The 22,774-nt window shown below is 40.5% G+C and overlaps 1 protein-coding gene across 2 annotated transcripts in view; it reads left to right on the top strand.

The window, feature by feature from the left end:
• The window catches only part of traf5 (Tnf receptor-associated factor 5), a 29,411-nt gene extending 7,313 nt beyond the window's left edge, over positions 1-22,098 (top strand). For both annotated transcript variants that reach the window (XM_082536490.1, XM_082536491.1), the window contains 2 exons: positions 11,709-11,874; positions 12,550-22,098. In XM_082536490.1, the coding sequence (XP_082392616.1) occupies positions 11,709-11,874; positions 12,550-13,136 (753 nt within the window). In that variant the 3' untranslated portion in view covers positions 13,137-22,098. The remainder of the gene's footprint in view (positions 1-11,708; positions 11,875-12,549) is intronic.
• Positions 22,099-22,774: the final 676 nt, after the last annotated feature.

Below are 22,774 nucleotides of genomic sequence, written 5' to 3'. Positions count from 1 at the left end.
ATAATAATAATAATAATAATAATGGATACTTTATTGATCCCCATGGGGAAATTACTTGTTTTTCTCTGCATTTGACCCATTCACTCAGTGAAGCAGTGGGCAGCCCACTAAGCAGGCGCCCGGGGATAGGATTGAATTGATATTTTACCTTAAAATTCTAAACACAATGCTGCCTAATGACAAAGTAAAAAAAGGTTGCTTGAAATTATTGCAAATTTATTAAAAGGGAAAATAAGAAATATAACACCTACATGAGTATTCAAAACCATAACATTTAAAATTGAGTTCAGGTACATCCTATTTTCATTGATCATGTTTCTACAACTGGCTTGATCTGTGGTCAATTCAGCTGATTGGACATGATTTGGAAATACACTGTCTATATAACATCCCATAGAGTTTTTTGGCCTTTAATTGGCTTTTTTGATAGGGAGAGTGAAAAATCAACAGGAAAGCAAAGGGTGAGAGAGAGGGGAAGACATGCTGCAAAGGGCTGTGACTCAGACTCAATGCCCAATGCCATCCCTACAGTGAAGCATGGTGTTGGCTGTATCATGCTATAGAGATTTTTTTCAACAGCAGGAATTGGGAAACTATTCATCATTTAGGGAAAGATGAATGCAGCAATGTACAGAGGCGGTTCTGTAAATATCCTTGAGTGGTACAGCCAGAGACCAGACTTCGAACCTGATTGACAGATCAGGTTGAAACTGACTGCAGATCTCTAGAGAGATCTGTGCGCTGACACTCCCCATCCCTCCTCCCCACATGATAGAGCTTGAGATTTTCTGCAAAGAAGAAACTGCAGAAAAAAAGACTTGTTGCATCATACTCGAAAAGATTTGAGGCTGTAATTGCTTCAAAAAGTACTGCAACAAAGTATTGAGCAAATGTTGCATATACCTATGTACAACTGTTTTTTACTTTTACTAAATTTCAAAAGTTTCAAGCAAACTTTTTTCACTTTGTCATTAATGGTATTGTGTGTAGAATTTCAGGCTGAAAATGAATTTTATCCATTTTTAATGACGCTGTAACTAGGGATGGGTATCGTTTAGGTTTTATCCAACACCGGTGCCAAACCGGTACTTTTGAAACGGTGCCGGTGCTTAAACGGTGCTCGAACCGGTGCTCGAACCGGTGCTTAAAGAATGGAGAACACAAAATTGGTCCAAAAACCTCTCATGTTTAGCTGTTTTTTTTGTAAAAAGATAACAATGTTAGCCTTTTCTGCAGCTATGGGGCATATATGGTATCACTCTTGGCTGGAAGCAGTGCTTAAACAATGGAAAAAACACAAACTTTGTCCAAAAACCTCTCATGTTTAGCTGTTTTCCACTTTTTCTTTGGTCATTTTACCCTTTTTGTCCAGGGTGAAGGGAGTATCTGCCATTAAACAAGAAGCCGCATGTAACTACAACGCTGTTTGCTAGTTCACCTTACATGCATTAATGTAATAACGTGGTTAGCCTACTCAACGTAAATTACACACGAACAACATTAAGCTACTCACGCAGAGAAGAACGGCTGCTGCTGCCATCATCATCATTTCTGCTACACTGGCAGGGCTAGGGGCCAGGACTCTCCTCTTCAGGTTTTTGGGGGATGTTGCTAACTCCGAGTCCGATAACAGGCAGACCACCCGTAGTAGGTACGGCGCATTTCTCGGCTTTTAAAACAACGCTATGCGTCGCCAGGTGTTTCATCAGATTTGAGGTGTTACCTCCTTTGCACAGTATCACCTTAAAGCACTTGTTGCAGGCTGCTGAGTTTGCATCTTTTGCTGTGAAGTACAGCCAGACTTTGACCGCTTCACCTTGGGCATTTTTAATCTGTAGATCTGCTCTAAAAGAACGTATGTGAAATGAAAAATGATTGGCTAGAATCTGAAGCATATGACATCTCAGGAAAAAAAAGCACCGATATAAAACACCAAATGTGCGCTGCTTTTTGTTCTGGTTACTACCGTTTATGTCAGAACCGGTACCCATCCCTAGCTGTAACATGACAATATAGGGAAGTGAAGCACTGTAAATACTTTCCAGATTCACTTTAAAACAGCGGACACTGGAAGTTAAACCCAAAGAGGTTAAACCCAAAACAGGCCCCTTAAAGTTCAACTATACTGCAAAACCCCAAAAGTTACCAGAACCTAATTTTTTTTTAAGTTGAAGCTTATAAGAACTTCAAGAGTTTGAATACATTTGACACGTACCTTTTGACTGCAATAAAATTAGCACATTTAAAAAAAAAAAAGTTTATTAAGATTTTTGATATAAAGAAAAAAAACAGACAACACAACAGCAAGGGCAAAAAAACAGAAGGCAAAAAATTACACTGCATCAACAAAGATACTACTTCAACACTGGCAAGCTACAAAAATAAAACACTAGGGTGGTAGACTGAATTATTGATCAGAAGACTTTGTTTTAATACATGATCTAAAAATGGCTGCCACACATTAAAAAACGTACTAAGTTTGTCCTCTAATGTATACCTAATTCTCTCCATACGCAGTAGAGCAATCAGTTCTGCCAGCCACGAGGTACAATGTCAGACTTCCAGAGAGCCAAGATAATTTTCTTAGCAATTACCATTCCTAACAGAATTGTAGTTTGTGCAGCAGACCTGAGGTGTAAAAGGGAAGAGGAGGATCCAAACAATGCAGTTATTGGGTGGCTCTAATGTGCAGTTGTACATATCAGAAAAACATTTAACCAATAGTTATGCAATTTGGGACAAGTCCAGAATAAATGGGTAAGAGAGCCTTCTCCAAGTTTATAACGATCGCATATTGGACTAATGGAAGGAAAAATCCTATGCAAATTAGTTTTTGAATAATGACGTCTGTGAAGCACTTTGAATTGAATTAATGGATGCCTTGCATTTATAGAACAAGAATGGATCCTACACAGACTCCTCTCCCAAACCTCATCTCCAAATAGCAAACCAAACTCTTCCTCCCATGCTGTCTTCAAAAAGTCAGATTTAAAAGTCAAATACTCTGAAAAACCATTCACAAAACCAGAGACCAACTTTTTAGAAGCCGGGGAGCTCAGAAGGAGCTTAAAAATTGGCTCCTCCTCCGGAAGAAATGGAAAGTTGAGGATACTCTGACGAACATAGCTTCTTATCTGTAAATAATGGAAAAAATGTGATGTAGGGAGAGAGAACTTATTCTGCAACTGGGTAAATGATGCAAATTGCCTATCAATATATAAATCTTTAAGAGTAAATATACATTTCTGTGTCCAGACCTCAAAAGAGGCATCTAAACATGAGGGTGGAAATGCATGATTACGATATATTGGAGTATGGATCGAAGTGTCTGGTAGTGCACAACCTTTTTTGATCTGACTAAAGATTTTAACGCAGTTTAAAACTATAAAATTATTGACCTTGGTTCGCGGATTAGAAGACGAAAGAAGAAGAGCATCACTCTCTACAACCACCCGGGGGCGGGGTATTAGCAAACATGACCTTTTTGTACTCTTCCTGCCAGTAAGCAAGAGTTCTAGCATTCACAGCCCAATAATAAGACTGAAAACGTGGCAGACCAAAACCCCCTTAAGTTTGGATTTACATAGATGAACTTTTGATATCCTGTGAGTTTTAAAGCCCCAAACAAATGGTAATACTACTGAGTCGGCAAAAATATATAAAAATAGATATAAGAATTTAGGAGGAGAAACCATTTTGATTATGTTAATGAAACCTACCATGGAAATAGGGAGAGCCCTCCATTTCCTTTTTCAGTTTTTCAACTTGTGCAGAATAATTCAGCTTAAAGATCAATTTATGATCCTTAGGCAAAGTAACACCCAAGTATTTCAATCTATCTGTAATTTTAAAAGGCAAAGTTTTCAAAAACTCAACTTCCAGGTTTGCAGTCAAAGCCACAAACTCACTCTTCTGCCAGTTAATTGTATAACCTGAGATTTCACCAAATGACCTCACCAGATCCAATAGTACAGGAACAGATCACTCAGGATTTGATGAGAACAAAACAACATCATCCGCATATAAAGAAATGTAGTGCTTGATATTCCCCAATCGGACAGGGTCAATGGAGGGCTCATTCCTAATGTCTACTGCAAGAGGTTCAATAGCAACTGAGAAGAGCAAAGGCCTCAAAGGGCAGCCTTGTCGTGTCCTGCGGTGTAAAGAAAAAGGCGCTGATCTATCTTGGTTAGTGAGAATGGAAGAAGTGGGATGTCTATATAGCATATTAACCCATGATATAAACTGTTCGCCTAAACCGAACTTCTCCAGTACCTAGGGATGGGTATTGATAAGATTTTCACGATTCCGATTCCATTTTCGATTCTGTTTAACGATTCGATTCTTTATCGATTCTCTTATCGATTCTCTTTAAAAAAGGAGAACACTAAGGTCGATTAGCTTAGAACATAGGTGTCAAACTCTGGCCCCCTAATCACATTTGGCCCGCGAAGCCATACCAAATTACTATCAGAGCTGGCCTACTGGTATTATACAGCTAATATATATATATTGTTTAGTAATAAGCTTTGCTTGTTCCATATTCAGTTTTTCAGCAAAACGTGTTTGAGTCCATAAGAAAAGATTCATTCTTATATCTGGAGCAATAAATATACACTCAACAAAAATATAAACGCAACATCTTTGTTACTGCTCCCATTCCCCATGGGATGGACGTAGAGACCTAAAATTCATTCCAGATACACAATATAACCATCCCTCCCAAACAGTGGTCACAAATCAGTCCAAATGTGTGGTAGTGGGCACATCTGCTATATTGAGATAATCCATCCCACCTCACAGGTGTGCCACATCAGGATGCTGATCTGACATCATGAGTAGTGCACAGGTGTACCTCAGACTGCCCACAACAAAAGGCCACCCTGGAATGTGCAGTTTTTTGCGCTATTGGGGGTCTGGGGACCCAGAACCGGTCAGTATCTGGTGTGACCACCATTTGCCTCATGCAGTGCAACACATCGTCGCATGGAGTCTATCAGATTGTCAATTGTGGCCTGTGGAATGTTGGTCCACTCCACTTCAATGGCTGTGCGAGGTTGTTGGATATTCGTGGGAACTGGTACACGCTGTCGTATACGCCGGTCAAGCACATCCCGAACATGCTCAATGGGTGACATGTCCGGTGAGTATGCTGGCCATGCAAGAACTGGGACATTCTCAGCTGCCATCTGCCCTGAACAATGTGAACCATGATTCATCCGTGAAGCGCACACCTCTCCAACGTGTCAGACGCCATCGAATGTGAGCATTTGCCCACACAAGTCTGTTACGGCGACGAGCTGGAGTCAGGTCAAGACCCCGATGAGGACGACGGGCATGCAGTTGAGCGTCCCTGAGACGGTTTCTGACAGTTTGTGCAGAAATTGTTTGGTTGTGCAAACCAATTGTTCCAGCAGCTGTCTGGGTGGCTGGTCTCAGACGATCTTGGAGGTGAACCTGCTGGATGTGGAGGTCCTGGACTGGTGTGGTTACACGAGGTCTGCGGTTGTGAGGCCGGTTGGATGTGCTGCCATATTCTCTGAAACGCCTGTGGAGACGGCTTATGGTTGAGAAATGAACATTCAATGCACGGGCGACAGATCTGGTTGACATTCCTGCTGTCAGCATGCCAATTGCACGCTCCCTCATTGCTTGTGGCATCTGTGGCATTTTGCTGTGAGACAAAACTGCACATTCCAGGGTGGCCTTTTGTTGTGGGCAGTCTGAGGTACACCTGTGCACTACTCATGATGTCAGATCAGCATCCTGATGTGGCACACCTGTGAGGTGGGATGGATTATCTCAATATAGCAGATGTGCCCACTACCACACATTTGGACTGATTTGTGACCACTGTTTGGGAGGGATGGTTATATTGTGTATCTGGAATGAATTTTAGGTCTCTACGTCCATCCCATGGGGAATGGGAGCAGTAACAAAGGTGTTGCGTTTATATTTTTGTTGAGTGTATTTCAATAAATATTAACGTTAGCCCGCAACTTTGTTCCAGTTTTGAATTTTGGCCCACTGTGTGTTTGAGTTTGACACCCCTGGCTTAGAACTTTGTTTTATATCTTCTCTTTGAACAAGATAGAAATTTAGGAGTAACATGGCCTTACAAACCCAGCAGTGAGATCTTAAGAGATCCAGCCTACGGCTCTTCAATGGGGTGTCACAGGGTCCCCAGGAAAAAAAATTGTAAATGTAAAATAATAAAATAAATATTCTTCAGTAGCAATAACAAAGTATAACATAAATTGTTCTGTGGCAATTACACAAGAATATCCAGTAATGTCCCTGCCTACAATTAAACACATTCACTTACCGAAAATCGGGGCATCTGCTGTGGCAAATGGGTGCAAGCCTTTTACCACAAACTTAGTCACTGCTTGGTGTCATTCATCTATCCTGGCCTGAAAGGAGACGCTACCGGTAGACTGCAGCGAGAGCTGCCAGCATCTGAGCCAGACTCTGTCTCTCTCATCACGGTCACCTAAAAGCACAGTAATGGCAGGTTTTGTAATAAGGCAGATCGCGCTAACATAATATGCACTGTTAGTTGATTATTTACCTGCCGCATTAACGGGAGAGGACGTGCAAACGTTACCACTGCTGCTGGGTTGAGCTTCACGAGTCCGGAGCGGAATTAAAAACACGACATTCATTTAAGGTCATCGCGTGTTTTGTGAGCAAATGCTTTTGCATATTCGTAGTGTTTCCTCCCTTAAATGAAATATCTACTTTGCAAGTATTGCAAGTTGCCCTGTTGTCATCCGTTCTCGTAAAGTATAACCAAACTTTTGAGCGTTTGAGCCGCCGTGTTTCCTGCCAGGTAAATGACGCTCCGCAACGTGATGACATCATTCGGGGCAACTGGAATCGATAAGGGAATCGTTTGCAAAAATGGCAAACGATTCCAAGGAATTGAAACAGTGGGAACCGGTTCTCAACAAGAACCGGTTTTCGATACCCATCCCCACCAGTACCCCAAGCATATAGGCCCACTCGACCTGGTCAAACGCCTTTTCAGCATCTAAGCTCAGTACTGCGATCTTGCAAGTCCCCCAATGCCTATGATACATAATGTTCATCAATCTCCGAACGTTAAAAAAGGAAAACCTCTGGGGCACAAACCCAGTTTGATCTGGATGTAAATTAGCACATTTAATATATAAATTAAAAAATATTCAGTTCCTGCTACTTAAAGTTATAACTTAAAAGGAATAGCACAATAGAGTCACTTTTCCAATTTAGAAAAACTCAATTTTCAAGCAGTCTTTTGAATTAAACAAAAGTCAAATACCTGGACATTTTCTTGGTTTCCGGCAATAACACAATGTGATGTTATTATTCAAGAAATTATTTAAGAAAATAAAATCATTTCCTCAGAAAAAAACAGAGAAAAACACAGTTCTGGGGGTCATGTGGGAAGCAGCAGCGGTGGCAAAACAGGTTCGGAGGCCGACTGCGTGGGAAACAGCGGTGGTACAGGCAAAACTAAGGCTGCCATGATGGCAAAGAAAGTGCTGGTGTGGAAAGTGGCTGGTGTCAGTGCGACTTGGCAGCCATTGGCAGACGGCTGGTGTGCAGGGCCAGATGAGGCAGGACCAGACGGCGCACTGACCTCTGGTGGAGATGGAGATGGGGGAGACTGTGCGTAGAAGCTGCAGGTGGTTGAGCTGATGATTCAGTAGTCAGCAGCATGGAAGCTATGGGTGATGGAGCTGCAGGCGGTGGTGTGGCACCTGCAGATGGTTGTGCTGGTGATTGTGCTGGAGGTGACATGGCAGCCACTGGCAGTTGAGCAGGTGATGGCTGGGCGGACTATCCTAAGGCCCCGGCGGAGACGGATGGTGGCTTGGAAGCCGCAATCAGCTGGAGCAGCTCTCCTGAGCCTCCAGTGGAAACAGACATCAAACCAGCAGGTGTGGAAACCTCTGGGTGAGGCGAAGCTAGCTGGAGCTGCGCAGGGCACAAAGCCAGCTCAGGATGCTTCTCGGCCTGCAGAAATGTTAAGTCTTTTGCAGGCTGGATGAGCTCGCTTGAGCCCTCAGCTGACAGAGGAGGAGGCTGGGGCTGTTTGTGCCCAAGCTCTTAGCCGATGATGAAGGTGTCTGGGTCGGCTCACCCTAGCTCTCATCTGAGAAGGCTGGCAGAGCTCCCAGGTGGAAACAGCTGCAGGAGGTTGAGATGGCTCAGCCTCTTGGGAGAGTTTCAATCTCTGAAACAGCCACACACAGTTTGAGGATACATAAATCATTGTTAATGATGGAACAATGGACAGAGGAAAATACAGGGCTTAAATACACAAGGGAGTGTATTTAGTAATGAGGGACTCAGATACAGGAGGAGAGCAGGGAATAATCAAACATAATGAGACAAAGGGGAAGCTAAATTCAACATACTGAACACAGGACAAGGACTATCAAAATAAAATAGGAAGCATGAAACGGACACAGACTGACAGACTGAGACTCGGGAACAAAGGAAACATGAAACACAGAGACAAAAGTAACTAGATATGGAACACAGGGAAGACATAGTGACAGAGTGCTAAGACTCAGAACTAAGCATACAACACACGTAGACAAAATAAAGAGAACAAGAATACAGAACTAAACCTTCAACAGATACATGACACCAGGAACACAGGGGAGGCACAGAAACAAAACAGAAACTAGGAACTATAAATATAAATATAATACAAGCAGAAAACAATAATTCAAATAATATAACTTAAAAAAATTTCACAGACCCAGTACTATGACAACCAGCTTCCAGACCCCTGTACTCGGAATGATTACAGCGGTGTTCAGTCCTTGGGATAACTATAGTAGTGTAGGTGTAATGCATAGATCACTCCAAATATTATCAAGAAGTTCATCAGCATTTTTTGGAGGCCTCCAGTCTCTTTGATGGCAGACTTTCACAGTTTGGACATGTGCAGAGGTGGGCTGGTAGATATATTTGGCAAAGAATGTTAGATATTAATGAAAAATGAAAACAAAGTGGACCATTGCTAGAATTCAAAATCTCACTTTTGGTTTGAGGTTCATGCTAAATAATCTCTTTCCATTGTGGATTTTTTTTTAATTCAGCCATAACTTTTGCTGACTTGCTGACCTGTTTTGGAAGCCCACTACTTGAATAGTCATTGGTTGAATAAGACAACTGTTACGTTTGGTGTAGATGTAGGTTTTCCCAACAGTCACCTCAAGGTGCTTAAAACTGTAAGGGAAAGCTTACAATATTAAGCACCTTGAGGTGACTGTTGTGATTTAGCACTATATAACTAAAATTGAATTGAGTAGAACAATTCAAATTAGTAGAACATGTTAAGCATACTCTGTTTTAACTCTCAGTTCACCTACATTGGAAATAATAATAATAATAATAATAATAATAATAATAATAATAATAATAATAATAATAATAATTAGTCTTTCAGAAGAAAGAGAAGTAGAATTTTGGATGGCTACTATCTTCTTTTTTTTTATTCATGTTTTGGATGGACAGAAACATATACACATATACAACGGGAGTAATAATATTGTCAGTTCTCCGTCTTAACAGCAACAAACAAATAAGAGCTAACAATAGCTAAAGAAAACCAAAAGAAAAAAGAGAAAAAAAAGAAGAAAAAAAACCAGAAGAAACAAAATAAGAAACTGCCTACTGGGAAACACCAGCAAAAACAAGAACAAAAGGGGCAGAACACCCAGGTGCCTAGAAACTAAACTCGACCTTGACCAATTTCTTTCCTCTACTGGCTGTCAAAGAAAAAGAACAACAACAACAATGACAACGACATAAGGAAAACAAAATAAGAAAAAAAAAACAACGTATCACATTATCTAAGAGACATTGTCGATGTACAACAAAAAGGGACCCCAAACCTGATCAAAAATATCTTCTCTCCCCTTAACTCTGTACGTAACCTGTTCATATAATGCCATCTTGGACATTTGTTCAGACCATTCCCTGAAACAACAGGGGCTGGATGATTTCCAGTGCCTTATCCTGCAGCCTGTTATGAAAGCCAAACGCACCCATAGTCTCTGTCTTCTAGTGAGAATACTGCTGTCAGGTAACAGACCCAGGGCACACAAAGCTGGAGACTTAGAAAGGTGAAGATTAAAAAGATCATTCACAAGGTTAATGATCCCATCCCACAAATAATCATTTTTCCGGCATCCATACAACATGAACTAGGGTCCCGGCTTCCTCCTGACATTTCCAGCAGGTGTCAGTGTAAGCAAGCTTCAACCTGACTAGCTTACTGGGAGTCCAGTAATTTCTGTGAAGCAACTTGTATTGGATAAGCTGAGATTGTGCTTCACGTGAGCAAACATACCATGATGAAGCCAGCTTCTTCCAACTATCCCCTGAAATCTGAATTCCCAGATCCTTCTCCCAGCACTGCCTCAGCCCCTCCAAATTGGGAGAGTGCGCCTCTCTGAAGATCCCATAGAATTTGGATGCTCTGATTCTATTGATACCAGGAGCTGCAAACACCTCCTGAATACTAGATGGAGCGTCTGAGTTATTGTTCAAAATGGCTTTAATACAGTGTCTAACTTGAAAAAACCTCCAAATTTCCCTTGGATCCAGATTACATTCTTGTCTGATTTCCACAAATGATTTCATGCCAGTTTGCCCAAATAAATCCCCCACCTGGTTGATACCTGCCCTAAACCAAGCCTCCCACCTGAACGGTTTCTTACCAATTAATATTTTCTTATTATACCAGATAGAGGCTCTAGAGGTAAGATAGGGGCTAGTGTTGATAAATTGATGAGCTCTAAACCAGGTCTCTTGTATGAAAGCCAATACTGGATCTTTAAACGGTACTGGTCTTCCCCTCTGAGTGAGGAAGGCCTCTAAAGATGAGGGAGTCACAAGACTTGAGGACAGAGGACAGGGCGGTGAGGACAGAGCTAATGAGTTGAATCTGTTTTTCAACAGACTCAACATTGCCATAAATGCTCACCCTCCTACTGACTTACTTGTAGTCAGTGTGCAATCCACAGCCACAGCACTCTCTCTCCCTCCCCCTCCACATGGCACCATAGCTTCGGGTAAAAGTCCTGACACTCCTCCCCCACCTATCATTTTCACTCATGACCAGGTTCAAAGACAAATGAGAAGATTCCACTCAGGTAAGTTTGCTGGACACATAACTTATTTATTTGAACAGTTTCAGTCAGGTTTCAGAGCTCATCACAGCACAGAAACAGCTTTAATGAACAGCTTTCTTGTCCTGCTAGACCTCAGTGCAGCATTCGATACTGTTGACCATAATATTTCATTAGACCATGCTGTAGGTGTTAAAGGCACTGCACTACAGTGGTTTAAAACATATCTATGTACTAGACTCCAAGTTCATGTAAAAGAAGAGGCCTCTTCACACGTTTCACAGGGTTCTGTGCTAGGACCAATTCTGTTTACGTTATGCATTCTTCCCTTTGGCAGTATCATTAAAAGGCATAACATTAATTTTTACTGCAATGCTGATAATACCCAATTTTATCTACCCATGATGCCAGATAACAATGTTTTTTTCTGAAATTTTTTTTCTTTTTTGTTGATTATATTCTGTCTTTCTTAATTTTAACTACCATAAAATTTAGAGAATGTTTTATTTACATTTGATGTAAATAAACACACAAATTACCCCACTGTACCCATGTCTGTCTGTGTATTATCAGAGAACTCTTAGAAGGCAAGAGGATACCCTATCTTCTGTCCAGCTGGACCTCCAGCAGGTGTCTCGGGGGCTTCGTCCTCATCTGGAGGAGCTAGCACAGCTCAGGAAGTCTCTGGATGTTGCGATGCAGGAAGTGTCTGAAGTTGAGGCCCTTAGAGAGCATCTAGGTAACTGAACCTCAGACCTCTTTACCACAGTAAATGTAACAGCGTCTTCCCTGTATTAATAAATTGTTACTTGGTCAGATATGAAATATGCTGTCTTCATTTAGCAACAGAGACTGTAGCTAGACAATGTCAAGTAGTCTGGTGCGATCCTCCAGTAATATCTTTCACCATCCACCACTTGTCTCAACAAGGTTAAGAGAAGGTTCCAGTTCTCCACTTTCTTTACTTTCATGTTTTCAAGAACATGAAAAACGTTCTTAATCGTAAATTGAAACAATGAGTAATTTCGGCATTGATGCAATATAAAATGAAGAAAAATATCAGTTGTCCTCCTTCCAACAGTCTGTGCTTCTGATTTTGAAATTTAAAATACCAGATTAGGACCCTTTATGGACTTTTATGGATGTCGTTTAGTCTGAGCTCATTTACTATAAACTTTCTGGATAAAGTCATTAACACATAAAAGAAATGAGGTAAGATACTAAGGCTGCAACCAACAGTTATCTTCATAATCACAATCTGGAATCTGAAAAGGTTAATCCAGCCTTGGTGGTTATTACTCTGTTTTTCTGAACTAAATGAACAGTAAAATAATTCAACAATGATTGGGCGTGTCTAGACAGTAAAGAATATTTCAGGATTTCGCTAAATGATCTTATTATGTTCTTCAACCAGGAACCTTGGAGGAGAACTTAAAGCGTCACTCAGGCCTCCTACATCTTCATGCTGCTCAACTTAATCTCAATAAAAAGCACCTGCAGGAGCTTGAAGCGACATCTTATGATGGGAAGTTGATCTGGAAAATTGAAGACTTTGGGAAGAGGAGTGGGGCAGAGGCCAATGGTCAGCTGTCATGCCTGACAAGTGTGCCATTCTACACTGGACGCTGTGGATACAAGATGGCCATTAAAGCCTATCTGAATGGGGATGGGGAGGGAAGAGGTACTCACCTGTCACTTTATGTAGTCCTCATGCCTGGAGACTTTGACACTCTTCTGCCATGGCCTTTCAGACAGACTGTGTCTCTCTCTGTTCTGGACCAAAGTGGTGCCTCTAACCATCGGAGTCTCAGCTTCAGACCTGACCCTACCACCAAATGCTTCCAACAACCCACTCCTGAATCCCAGACCAATGTTGCTGTTGGATTTCCTTGCTTTATTTCCCACAATATGCTGCAAACTCCCCAAAATGCTCTGTACGTTAAAGACAACACGCTATTTGTGAAAGCTAAGGTGGATATGACAGGTTTTGAGCAGCTGTAAAATTTCTTCATTATCTGATGATAAGCTTAAATGACAATATTAACAAAGATATACCATAGGGATGGGGTCATGTGGCCCAGCCTTAAGATGGCAGCATAGCGGGATTGCTACTAAGACAGCGTACAAACTGTACGCTGTTAGTGTGGTTTGGAATATACAGCATTGAAATGTCTAAAGCTTCATCTGTCAAACGGTGTGAAATCTTTCCCGAAGACGCAAGACAGGCACTAAGACAACCGCACCAAATCCAGCACACAACACAGATGAAGTATTGGATGAGTTCAAATCAAATCTGAGACATATTGAACCAGGCGGCTCATATCGAGGAGGCTGAGGCTTGCATTGTTGAGGTAGAAAGCACACTTGAAAAAAACAGAAACATCACTGAACTATCAAAAGAATCCTACTTCTTGAAGCCAAAACAGATGACTTAGAAAACCGAGTAAAATGAAAGAACTTGTGCATCTTTGGCATAAGAGAGGAAGCAGAGGGGAAACAACCACTCTTCGACTTTATTAACAACATGCTACCTAAATGCTGGGGCTAGCGCCTGACAAGTCATTCACACTGGAACGAATACATCGCACGCTAGCCCCCGGGAAACAGAACAGAGCGGTGCTCATTGGTTTCTTAAAATTCCAAGAAAAAGAACTGGTATATTGGGAAGCAAGAAAACAACAAATTACACAAGATCACATTTGCATAGGATCTGTCTGCGGAAATGGTTAGGATCCTATGGGGATTTTTACCAGGTTGTCAAGCTGCTTATTGATAATAATGCCTTCCATGGATTCCAGCACAACCCCTATAGGCCCAGGATCCTGTACGATGGAAAGATCCACCTTTTCTCAACACCTCAAGAAGCTGAAAAATTCTATAAGAATCTGCCAAAGGACACATGAGAAGATGCCCATGATCAGTAAGTCGTAAAGGACAAGTTACTTAAACAACAGGTTAACCTTTAAGACATTTAATGAGACAGCTCCTGCTCCTACATAACTGATTAGCAACAGAGTCATTGACAAGAGACAGATAAAATCTTGAGTTTGAATTAATACAACATAACTGGGCATTTTAAAGCGCATATTCGTTCTAAGTTTAATCTGAATTGTTTTAGGATCTATACTAACAGCTGAGCCTTAATTAAGTCATTATTTTTTGCTATCGAGGGTAAACTTTATTTTATTATGGAACAAATTAGTACCTTTATATGATTAGTAGACACTGTCTGATTTATGGGGCTTTAGTGAGGTTGCGTTGACTAGTTACTCCTCAGTGATGTGGATTAACACCCTCCAAATATTTTGCTCAAGGGAAGGGGGAGGCATTTCTGATAAGTAAATGCAAATGTTCAATCAGAGATTGTTTACAAGTTCTGTATCTGGTGTGTGTGAGTATGTGAATGTATGTGCAAACCTGCATCTCCTTTTTCCTTACTTTGTCTATCTTAAGTACACAATCTGATACTATTTTATGAAGAGGACAACTAAAGAAAACATTTTGAACGTTAACATTCCGTTAACATCCTCTTATAGGGGAATCAGTCTTATGGGTTGTAGTGATGGGTCGGTTGCGAACGAAATGGCTCTTGGAGCCGGTTCTTTGACGTGAACGACGTGTGAATAGTTGATTTTTGTATTATATGATTTATTTATTACATTTTATGTGGAGTGAATAAATAAAAGTATATTTACGGTGGCCCCTACAGACAAAGCACATACAAACTTCAAATCATGTACGAACTCTGAAGCACGTACAAACTCCAAAACACGTAAAAACACGTACAAACTCCAAGACACGTATAAAAGACAACAGAAGTGCTCCAGGATGCTAGGGGCAGTGTTGAGCTTTTGTTACCTAGTGGCTACACAAGCCAGCAAGTACCAACGACCGGATTTGGTGTGTGGTAGTAACATGTAAATGAACATTTTTTTTTTAATTATTTGACTATATATGAATGCTTGTGTATAAATACACAAACAATACACATATGCTTTCATGCTTTCAATTGTGTAATTTAAGTGATCTAGGTAGCTCTGTTTTGGAAGTTCAGTTCATGCTAGAAATGTGTTTTGGAGTTTGTACGTGTTTTGTCTCTAGGGGCCACCGCATATATTTCTATATAAACATATATAAATAAAACCACTTTTTTTTTTACATTAGTAATTCCTTTTGTGCATAATTTTATATTATTGTTAATAATAAATTAACTGAAGCAACAAAACCTGAAGAGCCGGTTCGGAAAGGCTCTTTTTAGTGAGCCGATCCGAAAGAGCCGGTTCTCTAAAAAGAGCCGGAAATCCCATCACTAATGGGTTGTGATACAAAGATTTTGTGTAAAGCGTTTTCTAGGAGATTGGATAAATATGTGCTTAATTTGATAATAGACGATCAACAAGGTTTTGTTAAAACGAGACAAGGCTATCACAATAGAAGACGTGTCCTCAATGTACTGTATGACAAAAACAATAATGACACACCACTGTTATCACTAGATGCATGCAAAGCCTTTGATAGAATAGAATGGATCTATCTCTTACAGGTGCTCCCCAAATATGGACTGGGTGAAACATTTCTCAAATGGATCTGGTTCATGTATACAAGCCAGACAGTGCAAGTTTTAACTAACAATAACATGTCAAAACCCTTTAATTTACAGCAGTCAACCAGGCAGGGCTGCCCTCTGTCTGTTTGTGTTAGCAATAGAGCACAAACACAATGTTCAAATATAAGGGTGTTCATAAGTGCACGTGACACCAGGACACCCTAGGCTGGAGGTCGATGATCGATTTTTGTAATCATATCACCAGACCTGGACATTCGGGTAAAGAGAGGGGCTGAGCTATCAATTGATCACCACCCAGTGGTGAGTTGGATCAGGTGGATGCTGGACAGACCTGCCGGGTCACTGAGTCCAAATGGACCATGTTCATGACCTCCATTGCCGAAGTCACTGCACTGAGATTCAAGATTCAATTCAATTTGTCACGTGCATAGTTATACAAGTACAACACAGTGAAATGTGACCTGATACGCTCCTCGACTATGCAAAAAAGAGAGAGAGAACTTTATATACAGTGAATGAGTATATACAAAGAGGACATTATGTGCAAGTGGGTGAGTTATATACTTTGTATAAATTAAGATAAAATAGAACAATCTTGAAATTTACAGCTAGTGTACATAGCGTAGGTAAGATGTTAAAGTGTCTTGTGCTGTAGTAAAGCCAGAATGATCAGGAGGTAATTTAGTCATTTAAATCAGCTGTGATGGATCAAGGACAAATCTAAAACCTGCAGGACCTCAAGGCTCTTCAGTAGGGATGGGTATCGTTTAGGTTTTATACGATACCAGTACCAAACCGGTACTTTTGAAACGGTGCCGGTGCTCGAACCGGTGCTTAAAGAATGGAGAACACAAAATTGGTCCAAAAACCTCTCATGTTCAGCTGTTTTTTTGTAAAAAGATAACAATGTTAGCCTTTTCTGCAGCTATAGGGGATTTATGGTATCGCTCAAGCTATCAAATACGGCGCATTTCTCGGCTTTTAACAAAATGCTATACGTCGCCAGGTGTTTCATCAGATTCGAGGTGTTACCTCCTTTGCACAGTATCACCTTGTTGCACTTGTTGCAGGCTGCTGGGTTTGCAACTTTTGCTGTGAAGTACAGCCAGAATTTGACCGCTTCACCTTGGGCATTTTTAATCTGTAGCTCTGCTCTAAAAGAATGTACGTACCTGGGCCTGCTTACTATCCTAGGAAAGGTAAAATGATTGGCTAGAATCCAAAGTGTATGACATCTCAGGAAAAAAAAGCACCGAAATAAAGTACCGAAATGTGCGCTGCTTTTCGGTCTGGTTACTACCGTTTATGTCAGAACCGGTGCCGGTACCCATCCCTACTCTTGAGGCCTGGAGTTGGCCACCACTGCTTTAGATGGCTATCTATTTAAATTATTTCTTGATTCAACAGGTCTGCCAGTAATCAGGCCCGCGTTTGTTTAGTGAAACTGAACTCAGCTTTCTAAAAGTGGTTATCACCATTAATGGTTTAAAAAGAGGGACGATTACTTTTTTACACACGACCTGGTAGGTTTGGAAGATTTTACTCCCTTAATTAATCAGTGAAATGCTCATTTAAAAACTGCATTTTGTATTTACTTTTTTTTTTAATTTACAATTTTTTGATGATCTGAAACATTTAGGTGTGACAAAACACTAGGAAATCAGGAAGGGGGAACACTCTTTCACACCACTGTAGGTGTCCCAAGCTTTACAGCATCATCATTCAAAAAGCCTTGAGGCTGCCAAAGGAAACAGGCATAGCACTGCAAATATTTCCTGGATGAACAATTCCCAATTTTAATGAATTAATCTCAATTCACTCTATTACTTAAAATGTAACATGTTGATAATTTTCAATTTATGCAAGTTCTAAGAAATTATCTTTTTTTTCATATATTTTTATTGAAATTTTCTTTTATAATTCAATTCAATTCAATTCAATTTTATTTATATAGCGCCAAATCACAACAAAAGTCGCCTCAAGGCGCTTCATAGATACAGAGAAAAACCCAACAATGATATGACCCCCTATGAGCAAGCACTTTGGCGACAGTGGGAAGGAAAAACTCCCTTTTAACAGGAAGAAACCTCCGGCAGAACCAGGCTCAGGGAGGGGCGGGGCCATCTGCTGCGACCGGTTGGGGTGAGAGAAGGAAGACAGGATAAAAGACATGCTGTGGAAGAGAGACAGAGGTTAATAACAGATATGATTCAATGCAGAGAGGTCTATTAATACATAGTGAGTGAGAAAGGTGACTGGAAAGAAAAAACTCAATGCATCATGGGAATCCCCCGGCAGCCTACGTCTATTGCAGCATAACTAAGGGAGGATTCAGGATCACCTGGTCCAGCCCTAACTATATGCTTTAGCAAAAAGGAAAGTTTTAAGCCTAATCTTGAAAGTAGAGATAGTGTCTGTCTCCTGAATCCAAACTGGAAGCTGGTTCCACAGAAGAGGGGCCTGAAAACTGAAGGCTCTGCCTCCCATTCTACTTTTAAATACTCTAGGAACAACAAGTAGGCCTGCAGAGCGAGAGCGAAGTGCTCTGATAGGGTGATATGGTACTACAAGGTCATTAAGATAAGATGGGGCCTGATTATTTAAGATTTTGTATGTGAGGAGCAGGATTTTGAATTCAATTCTGGATTTAACAGGAAGCCAATGAAGGGAAGCCAAAACAGGAGAAATATGCTCTCTCTTTCTAGTCCCTGTCAGTACTCTTGCTGCAGCATTTTGGATTAGCTGAAGGCTTTTCAGTGAGTTTTTTGGACATCCTGATAATAATGAATTACAGTCGTGCAGCCTGGAAGTAATAAATGCATGAACTAGTTTTTCAGCGTCACTCTGAGACAGGATATTTCTAATTTTAGAGATGTTGCGCAAATGGAAGAAAGCAGTCTTACATATTTGTTTAATATGTGTGTTGAAGGACATGTCCTGGTCAAAAATGACTCCAAGGTTCCTCACAGTGTTACTGGAGGCCAAGGTAATGCCATCCAGAGTAAGAATCTGGTTAGATACCATATTTCTAAGATTTTCAGGGCCGAGTACAATAACCTCAGTTTTATCTGAATTAAGAAGCAGAAAGTTAGCGGCCATCCAGGTCTTTATGTCTTTAAGACATTCCTGCAGTTTAACTAATTGGTGTGTGTTATCTGGCTTCATGGACAGATAGAGCTGGGTGTCATCGGCATAGCAGTGAAAATGTATGCTATGTCTTCTAATGATGCTGCCTAAGGGAAGCATGTATAATGTAAACAGAATTGGTCCTAGCACTGAACCCTGTGGAACTCCATAATTAACCTCAGTGTGTGAAGAGGACTCTCCATTTACATGCACAAATTGGAGTCTATTAGATAGATATGATACAAACCACTGCAGTGTAGTACCTGTAATACCTACAGCATGTTCTAATCGCTCTAATAGGATATTATGGTCAACAGTATCAAATGCTGCACTAAGGTTATACAATAATGTTTGAACATCCTCACATTCACACACCCATCCACACTTCAAACCCTTCTTCTTTCCCTTCTTTCTCATGAACAGCCTCCACCTCCACTCCCTATCATATCCTTGTATGGCTTCCACATATTCATAAAGTCCAATTGTTTGCCCTTGGCAATATATGTTAGCCTTTCCAGGCCTAGAGAGTCTGCAATTTCCTTCTTCCAGAGTCCCATGGAGGGAGCATCCATACTCCTCCAACATAGTGCAATGGCTCTTCTGGCTTTAAGTAGTCCATAGTCCAGTAATTTAGTCTGTTTTGCCAGTTGTTTAAATTCCCTTGGATATTCCAAGTACACAGAGTTTACCTTTTAAAGGGATTTTTACCTTAAACATTTCAGACAGACATTTGATTGCATCTTTCCAAAATTCCTGGATTTTAGGACATTCACATGGAGAAGAGTTCCCTTTTCAACTTAACATTTAGTAGAGATGTCTGAAATGTGATTGGACATATGATGGAGCTTGATGGGTGTTTTATAGGTTCTCATGACCCATTTATATCGGAGAAGTGTAAAGCGCATGTTTATTGTTTGTTTTTGTGCTTTTAAGCAAGACTGGTTCCAATCACTTTCATCTATGTCCTCTTGGATTATCCCTTCTCCATGCATCTAACATGGCTGAGTCTTTGGCTGAGGAAAGCATCAATAAGTTATAATACATAGAAAGAAAGCCTTCCCTTTTGTATTCTCAATGCATACCTCCTGTATTTTTTGTAATGGTGGAAGGTCAGGAATCTGTTGCATTTTTGATGACATATAATTTTTCAATTGTACCCACATAGCAAAGTTGGTATGGCCCGGATCTGACCCACACAATCTGCTTACACAGGGCCCACATGACGGCCCTTTGGTGGCCCAAATCAGGTTTGCCAGATGTGGCCCGCACAACGCCAGTTGTAGACACACTGCTGGCCCTGTGCTGGCCCAGAACAGTTTCAGCTCTGGCCCCAGATGTCAGCCTAATGTGTACCTCAATCAAGCCATGTAATAACAACATGTGTCGGAACATAATAGTGCAAAAGTAACATGACAAAACTCTGTTCGCACAGTAAATGGACTGATTGTTATATAGTGCTTTTCGAGTCTCCCAGATTACTCAAAGTGCTCTATACAACATGCCACATTCACCCAATCACACACTTTCTCTAAACTGAGTGCTTCCTCACATCTGGTTGACATACACCCTGCCGTGACACCAGTCAGTCAGAAGTGCCAGCTTGATGTCGGATCCGGGCCACACCTGTTTTCTATGTGCCTGGGCCACATAAGCCAAACCACAATCAAGCCAGATATGGCATGTCATTACATAGACAGGCCTGGCCCATATCTGGATGACATACGTCTTATCATGCCGGAAGTCAGCCAGCAGTGCCGGCTTGATACCAGATCCGAGCCAGATCTGTCTGCTATGTGTGTAAGTATTTAAGGAAGTGCTTTGGGGGTATTAAATATTTTTTGACCTGACCAAAAGTGAGCAACATGCTGTCTGCATATAGATCTTTAACTTTTTGAATCCCTTCAATTTTCCACATTTTAAATCCTCCATCATTTTTACCAGGAGTAAACTTTTCATTACCCCAAATAGGAGTGAATTGCGAAAGCGTTGGAGGATCGCCGAAATTTTTATGTGTTGCATGCCAAATTATAATTGTGTTTTTCAAAAATGGGTTTGTTGTATTCTTTTTTAATATCTCGGTGTCTGAAGAATATAGAAAAGTGTTTAAGGGAAGATCTAGAACAAATTCTTGCTCAATGTTGACCCAGGATGTTGTTGGGCAAAAATAATGGAAATTTCTCCACAGCTGTAAAAGACCCAGTGCCAGTTATTGCACATGATTGCAGCTGTTGCTGCTAAGGGTGGTCCAAAAAGTTATTAGATTTAGGGACAATCACTTTTTCACACAGGGCCATATAATTTTGGATTTTTTTTCCCCTTAATAATAAATACCTTCATTTAGAAACGGCATTTTGTGTTTACTTGCGTTATCTTTATGTAATATTTACATTTTTATAATTATCAGAAACATTTAAGTGTGACAAACATACAGAAAAACAGAAAGGTGGCAAACATTTTTTCACACTATGGTATTTTTGGATGGGGAATGTCGCTGCATAGCCACTTTCAGATTTAGAGAAATTAAATCAGGTTGTTTGTTTTGTCAGGTTGTTTTGCAGGATGTTTAACAATATGAAAAACATAAATCATAATGACAACAGAAAACAATCAAAATTACACAAGTTGACACACACAAGTTGACACACACAGGTTTAAATGACTACTAAAGGTAGCTATCCTCCCCTGTGATCTGTTTGCTTGTGTTACGTCTGGTTCAGTTTGGGTAAGAAGGAAAAACAGCCGAGTCCGTGTAGGTGACAAACATAGTGATTTTATTACATGCTTCTAAGACAGAAGCATGGGAAGACAAGCGTACAGCCACAGATCTCCAAAGAGTGGACCGTTCCCCATCCTTATATAACCCATCACACAGTTAGACCTTACTGGAAATGATAACAGTCTCCCCATAGTCCAAAGTTCTCTTTATACAAACATCAGATGATACTTTAGAGAAAAACAAGTGTGTGACATGGCATGTTGTGCAGTTCTGTGAGCCTGTGTGTCCAACTAGAGAATGTCCTGACATGACCTCCCTGTGTAAATAAGGGTAAACGTGCGTGTTTACATAACTCTCTATGTGCATGTTCTGATGTAGGCCTGCAAATGAATTAGAACAAGGTCCTGCTGGACCCTCCAGTTATGGACGGTGAATACAATGCTGTGGATACCATTTGAGACTTGATTACAATGATGATAACCTGCATACATTAATGATTGATACTTCTAATTATAACTGTGATCATAAGAATACAAAATAAAATATCTCCTGGTCACACTTGTAATAAGTGTATGTCTATAAAACGTTAGTGAGTTTCTGGGCTTGGGGGCATGGTGAAAGCAAAAAAATTATTAAAGGATCTCCAGGAGAAGATAGATGAACTTTACAAAACAGGAAAAGGATATAAAAAGTTATCCAGGAATTTGAGACTGCCAATCAGCAGTATCTAAACTCTGATTGAGAAGTGCATGTATCTAGCGTAGTGGGCATAATAACAGCAGAAAGCGCACACATACTTGCTCATATAAGTTACTATTGAAACACATAATCAGGCAACAACAAGAACCACTCTCATTTACATATTGCACCCTTGTGGAACCTCTCGCTACACTTTTTTTTTCCTGAGTGATGTATGTCTTTTATTCTCATTCATTTAAGCATCACACACAGTGAGCAACATTAGCTACACATTAGCTATGGGCACACTAAGGTTTGTCACATGGAATCTGTTGGAGCCAGAGGTTAAGGATAAGAGGTTAAATATATTTTAAAAAACAAACAAAACAAAAAAAAAAACTACAGGCAGACCTGTCACAGCTACAGATGAATTTAAAACACTTGTGTTTCCTAATGTGTTCTCAGCCTGCTATATCTTTAGGGGAATAGTAATTTTAATACATAAAAGTGTTAATTTATCGAATTTCCCAGAGGAACCCACCCGAGGGATTA

The sequence above is a fragment of the Aulonocara stuartgranti genome (assembly GCF_965226115.1).
Source record: "Aulonocara stuartgranti genome assembly, chromosome: 6".
NCBI classification, from domain to species: Eukaryota; Metazoa; Chordata; class Actinopteri; order Cichliformes; family Cichlidae; genus Aulonocara; species Aulonocara stuartgranti.
This window is presented reverse-complemented; position numbering and strand designations above follow the sequence as displayed.